General features: G+C 40.0%; 1 protein-coding gene across 1 annotated transcript in view; it reads left to right on the top strand.

Annotated features, from left to right (window-relative positions):
• Positions 1 to 2,342: 2,342 nt before the first annotated feature.
• SLC35B3 (solute carrier family 35 (adenosine 3'-phospho 5'-phosphosulfate transporter), member B3) overlaps positions 2,343 to 6,883 on the top strand; it is a 51,187-nt gene continuing 46,646 nt past the window's right edge. The window contains 2 exon segments of the mRNA XM_012639621.1: positions 2,343 to 2,616; positions 2,619 to 2,749. Of these exon segments, the coding sequence (XP_012495075.1) occupies positions 2,343 to 2,616; positions 2,619 to 2,749 (405 nt within the window).

Raw genomic sequence — 6,883 nt, 5'->3', positions numbered from 1 at the left:
TATTAAGAAGGTGGAACAGTGAAGGAACGGCCAACGAGGATAAAGAGATGATACGAAAGTGTATTCTTGATGTTGCTGCTGTGGACAACTGGAACTCAATTTCACTTGGACTTCTTGAGAAGCACACAGATTGGCCTACAAAATTGTCTTGCTAACAGGTAAGAAGCAGGGGCATTTATCCACCAACTACTGCTGCCTCTTGGTTGAAGAACATCAGATGTGTTAACTTACCAAAACTCAAGGCTGTGCAGGGCATGAGCTGAGAGAACTACTGCTGGCATCTGCAAAGTTGGAAGAGCCTCAGAGCAGAAAGCAGAGGCCTGGAAAACCTGAGAGAAGAGAAGCTGTCAGGGAGAAGTGTGTGGAAGCTTGCATGAAACTTTCCCCCAACTCGAAAATCAGAAGTGATGCTCAGAAGCTGTAACTCAGGACACTGAAGGCTTCTGACACAACAGGATTATTAATTTCTTAGAAATTTAAAACCAATTCATAGCTTCAAGTCTTTAATTTTGTTTACCATGCAGTTATCACAAGAGTAAATGTAGGGAATGTAATGTAATGTAAGGGAGTCAATATTTATTAAACGCCTACTCTACAGTAAGTACTACTCCAGCCTTTCACACATTTCACCTGTAGAAATGTTTCACTGACAGAGTCATCAGGGAAGAGCTGTGATCAGGTGACATTTCATCCATTATCAGAAGTAAGTGCTGGAAGCAAGCCCTGTGGACATCTGAGAGGGCAGTGTTCTGTGCAAGAAGGAACAGCAGCTACAAAGCACTGATGCTTGATATGCTTGGAGATGGTTATAGTTAAGCTCTGAAGAGTAGCTTGGGTGTGACCATCAAGAACAAGTTTAGTCTCATAAACCATGGTAAGGGTTTTGAACTTTAATCTCAGTTAAACAGTAAGCCATTAAAGGTTCTGCACAGAGGAGAGCACATTCTGCCACAGGTTCTAAAAGGACCACTCCAGCTGCTGAATGGGAACTAGAGTGTAGAGAAATAAACGGTAAGTAGAAAGCCCTATTTGAAATCTACTGCAATTAAACACGCACGAGTAGAGACTACCTTGACACCTCTTGTACCATAAATTGTTTTAAACTGCCATTTACCTTCTCACCGGAACCCCTAACTCTTGAGGGTAGGGAGCTCATACTTGTAATTTATGGATTATGTATATGACCTATACATATGCCCATTTAATAGGTGTTTGATAAACAATTGTATACATGGCTAACAGTAGTAGGAAATCCACATTATTCAGTGACAGTACGGCATCGTTGAAAGCCTGTATTATTTACTATCTCTTTAGAAAATTTAAGTTCTATAAACCTTAATTTCAACATTCCTAATGTTGCTTACACTGGCCTAACAAGGTTGGTAAGTATTAAATGAAAAAATGCCTAACCAGATCCTTTTTTCTCACCACCACTTACGGTAGGAGATGCCTGACTTGCTTCAATACAAACCCTCACTCCCAACATAAGACATAAATGCTGCCCTTTCTGCATAACGCCTGTAAAATTTTTAAAGTTGACCATAACTGACTGGATTCTAACATATAAATTAATCCAATTCATCTCTTTCTGGTATCCAAAGCATGTTCTCAAAGATTGTCCATCTTTGTTATAGTACTGTTTTCCTTCCACATCATTCTTTTAAGTGTTATCTAAAAACAACTCATCGACATCTTATCTTGGTTTTTACATCATTACATCTCAGTGATTATAGATGCAGCCCTAAATGCGGGGTAAATATTTAGGAAAGTTTTTGATAGCCGGTCCTCGAGCTTTGGATTTACCTTCCAAGCAGTAACTAGCATTGTCAAAACAATGCTGGCAACATTTCTGTGACGTTGCGAGGATCGCGGTTGTCGCAGCTACATGCTGAATTATAACGTCAGAAACACCATCCCAAGCGTTACTTCTGCCCACATTCACCGGAAAAGCACCTACGAATCAGGCAACATGGAAACGGAGAAAGGTAGTGTTTCTGCCGCATCTCATTTAGATCAAGCTGGGGGGAAGAGCGAAGCCAAGGATTTTTGAATCTGGTTCCAACATTCTCCACGTGGCCGCATTCTCAAATCCAGCCCAGGGCCACTGACGTGGAAGTCGCCTCCCTCGTGGGCACCCACAGCGTCAGGGTACCCGGCAGCTGCAACTCCGGGGACCTCAGAGGCCAGAAATACACGAAGCACTGGTCTGAGAATGACATTCTCGACCAGATTGTCGCCTGTCGTAGCCATCCCAGAGTTGAAGAGCGGGCCTCGCACTGTTAGGCTCACCCAGGTAGCGCCCGTCCCGCTCCCCAGAGCGGACAGAGCATGCGCGAGGGGTAATGGCGCGGAAGCCGGCCGTCGCCCCAGGCCGGCGAGGGGGCGGGACTACACGCCTGCGCACGCGCGCAGGGACACATAGGCGGAAGTGGTGTGCGGCCGCTGGAGATGCGAGCACCTTCCGGGGCAGTGGCTGCCGTGGTGAAAAGTGCAGGAGTAAGAGAGAAGGAGGAAGAGGAGGTGATGGCGACGGACCTGGGGAGGGGGAGACTCTCCGTCTGGCTGAGGCGCCACCCGGGCTGGGGTCACCCTTCCAGGTGACATATCGGCTCTGGGGTGGGCTGCACCCGGGGCCCTTCCAGTGTTGGGGACCCAGATCCCCTCTCCCCCAGAAAACCTTGACACCGCCCGTCTTCCTTATCCAGAACGAGCATTCGAGGAGCGGATAAGGTCGGGATGGAAGGAGCGGGTGACTTCCTTTTTTAAAGAACGGAAACCTGCTGGCACGGTTTCCAGGGAAGAACATCTACTCCTTCTAGGCTCTTTTTCGCCGTCGGGCTGGCGAGAACTCCCCCAGGCTCCAGTCTGTGGACTTGCGGGGATGAGGTCACCTAAAGGGGTCTTTTAGGCTGTTCTAGGGGCCTCTGGAGAACTGTCAGTCTCCTGGATTCTCCAAGACTGCATTTGCAGTTAAGAACCGCTTCCGCGTTCTGCGTTAAATAGTAGGGGCACTCCAAGATACTTTAATTTCTGTATGACTTGCAGTGGAAAGTGATTGTTCTTTACAGGTTATTAAGTTTATGACATAAACTTAAGAAGTTCTGCAAGTGCCTTCTCCAGTCTTTGCAACTGAATTTACTCCCCCATCTTTTTATTTTTAAAAGGAGTATTTAAAGGAGAAGGTGGAATGATAGGATGTGCTAACAGAATGTTTAAGTGTTGGGAATATGCATTTATTCTACAGTAGGCTATCGGGCGTCTAGAATTGCTTTTTAATTAAACGTTTTTCTAAGTGAGATAGTTTAGAACTTCGAAGAGAGATACAGGCAGCATTTGAAAATAATTTAAATAGTGTTATTTGTACTTAATTACTTAATACATAGATTAAATTCTAATTTTAGCTCTCTCCCTTGGAAAAAAATGTAGCCTTCAATAATTAACACACAGTTTCTCCAACTTTGTGTAATGAAGTGTGTACAAAGAAATGAGAAAATTTTTTCCTCTGTTTTATGATCATACCCAATTATTAATTCCAGAGTACAGTTAATCAAGGTATGGCATGGCAAGATTCTATTATTTGTAACAGTATGAGTGCCCAAATGTAGATGGAGTTGTGTTTTTTTCAGGTTGTTCACACCCTGATGACATATTTTTCTCATGGTTTGCCCTTCGTGATAAGGGACTTTTGTCCTTTAGATTGGAAAAGATTAGATTAAGAAATCAACTGAAATAATTTTGACTTCAGTAGGTCATTATAAGGCAACATTATCACCAGTTATTTATAATTTTTTAATGTTCACCGTGTGCTGGAAATTCTACCTTTTTATTTCATTTTATTAATTATTTATACCTTCAAGGAACTAAAGTTAAATATCTGTGTTGATGTTGGAAAGAAGTCTCAGGCAGTGATTCACACCTGTGATTTTTTTTTTTAATATTTTAGTTTCAAGGTTACCGTGAACTTCCAAAGCAAAGCAGAATCTCAATCATTTAATTGGAAAACTAGTTTTAATTCCTTGCTTCATTTTCTCCCCCCATACTCACAAGGACTTTGGCCCAGTTCTTTAGATGGTAATTAATATCAGTCATGTTTGAAATGGAAGAGATACGGCAAACATTAGGGATCAGTTACTGGGTATCAGGCCTTTGTCAGTCACACTTTCTGACCAGTGATGTTCTTATTAACAAAACTGCATTCTAAATGCAAAGCTTTATAGGGCAGTTTTTATGAACTGAATTTATTTTCTTGTTCATCTCCAGTGCTTTGTAGGAAATTTCAGTTGCTATGTCAGTATTTTGGCACACATATGGAGAAAGGATAGTGCTGAATGGTTTTAACTGTGCATATATGGCCTGTTATCTGCAGCTCATAAGGTGCCAAGGTGATAAAGTGTTGGAAAGGAACAAAACAATATTGATTAAATGGTGTTGACTAAAGTGGAATAGAGTCCTTCCTTTAATATCTTAACTTTTTGTTATGTGCTAGAACATCATATGAAGATGACATCATCTCTTGCCTTAAGGAATTCAAATGCTTATAGAAGAAGCAGACATGAAAATAAAAAAGTTATCCCATTATGATTTAGGTGAAAAATATGAAAAAATACGTATAATATCGTGTGATAGTCCAGGACATCAACTAGTTTTTAATTTACAGGCCCTTAATCAAGGGTGTAGCATGATCAGAATTCATATTAAGCCATGTGGAAGATGGGTCACAAAGGGAAGAAGATATTATAACCAGGCTAATCTGGTAATTAGGCAAGAGAAAATGGCTGCGTGATAGGATGGGGTGGAAACAGATTTCAGATCTATTTATGGATGTAGGATTAACAAGAATCTTGGCAAAATATAGAATATGAGGAAAAGGAAAAAATCTTAAGATAACGCCCAGGTTTTTAGTTTGTGTTTCATACCAGGCAGGTACTGTTAAGTGAGATTGGAAATATAAGAAGAAAGAGCAGTGCGATTGGGAATATAGGTAGAAAGAGTAGATTTGTTGTGAGAGGAAAATAATGAGCTCAGCTTCGGACATTTTTAATATGAGGTGCCTGCGGAGCTTATGAGTAGAGATATCAAAGAAGCACGTGGATCTATTAACAGAGATCTAGATCTCAGCAGAGAAGTCTGGGTCAGAAATCCTGGTCTGTATTTCCAACTGCACACCAAAAGGGTAAATCAGCTCAGCATACCATACTTCCCTAGCAATATTTCTAAAAAGTTGAGTGATGATAGCTAACATTTATGGACTGTCATATGCTAGGCACTTTTACATTTATTTCATATAGTCCTAACAAAAATCCTGTGATAGGCACATTTTTAATTTTCCCCTTTAAAGATAACAGAATCTTAGGCTCAGAAAGATTAAATAATTTACCCAGATTCCTCAGCTAATAAGTAGAAAAGCCAGATTTTTAATTCATATCTTTCAAAATTCCAAAACATACCATGCTATACTACTTTCTTGTAGTATTACCTGTAATTGTGTTGAGTCTTTACAGTATGCTTGGCATTTTGCTAAATTACAAACGTCTCAAGGTGACTTTTGGAAACATTTACCTTCTGGAGAAATTTCTTGATACCAACAAAAGCAGAAAAGAGGTTTTCTAGAAATTTTATATATTCTATGTATGTGTATGTAAATACATAATCATTATTTGTCCTTTTCTACCGATCTCTGTTTTCTATAAGATTTTCAGTTTTGCCCATATCTTGCCAATACCACAGTCAATTTCAAAAATCATATCCAAGCAGAGGGTGAGTAATGGCAAGCTGAAGTTTGAGCGCATCCAGGGGAAGGACCAGTTTATTTGGTTTGTCTGAGTGTTGGATACAGAGTATACGCCAGATACCAAAGATGCAGAGACAAATAAGATTTGGGTCTTGCCTTTGAAGTTCTGTCTTCTCCCAACTGGGGAAATTAAAGAGGATGTCACAAAGAATGCAACATTAAAGCTGAACTTCAAAACCTGACCCAGAGAAAGAAAACATCAGGCTGAAAGGACATCATTAACAGAAGGCAAGGGTGTTTGAGAGTTGATGGTGTGTTTCAGTGATGAAACATAGGGGGTTTAGGGTTTTATTTAAAAAATGGAGGGAGAAGGAGCTTAGAAACCCATATGGGGCCAGGTTTATTTTAATGGTGCTCCATGTCCATGCCTACACATACAGAAAAGAGTAAATTCTTAAGGTTTTTGTCACTTCTACAGTCAAGCACAGGTTCGACCAAGTGTTTAGGGGAGATAAAGCATGTTTTATAAAGAAAGTGTCATCTCAATGATATCCTACAAGATGACCTAGAAAGTCTTAATCACATTTGACAATGATTGAAACATAGTGTGGGAAGCAAGGTTAAAGTAAAACAAACAAGAAAGAAGTAAAGGAAAAGAAACATAGGAAAACTTAATAAAACTACACATTTGCTATTTAGAATATGGCAAGTGCCCTATAAAAGAATGTCTTGATGCCTGTGTACTGTTAGTTACAAGTTGTATTCAGAGCCTTGGCCCCTTGTTTGAGTTACTGAAGAGGGACTGGTTAATTAATCTCTGTAAATCAGTAAACTCTAAGTGATCATGAAGAGGTGACTCTAATTCTTGCTATTTTAAACCATTACGTAACAGTTTCCTTTAAAAAAATTTCTGAAAGACAACTCACTGTCAAAGTTATTCATAGGTTTTTTCTTTGACATAATTCATCAGTCTTTTCCTCAGCCTTTACATGGAATTCATTTTTTCAGTTTATATAAACCCAAAGAGAAATGGATAGTCATCTATGGTGCCTTTATACTTTTTCTCACAGACAAAAAATGACCCATTTTCCAGCATTTTATATCCCAAAGACTTCTTAAATTAAAATGTTTTTTCCCAAAGGAAGAAAATGT

This window comes from Propithecus coquereli, unplaced genomic scaffold (assembly GCF_000956105.1).
Source record: "Propithecus coquereli isolate 6110/MARCELLA unplaced genomic scaffold, Pcoq_1.0 Scaffold141, whole genome shotgun sequence".
Classification (NCBI taxonomy): domain Eukaryota; kingdom Metazoa; phylum Chordata; class Mammalia; order Primates; family Indriidae; genus Propithecus; species Propithecus coquereli.
The sequence above is the reverse complement of the archived record's forward strand: the minus strand, read 5'-3'. Positions and strand labels throughout refer to the sequence as shown.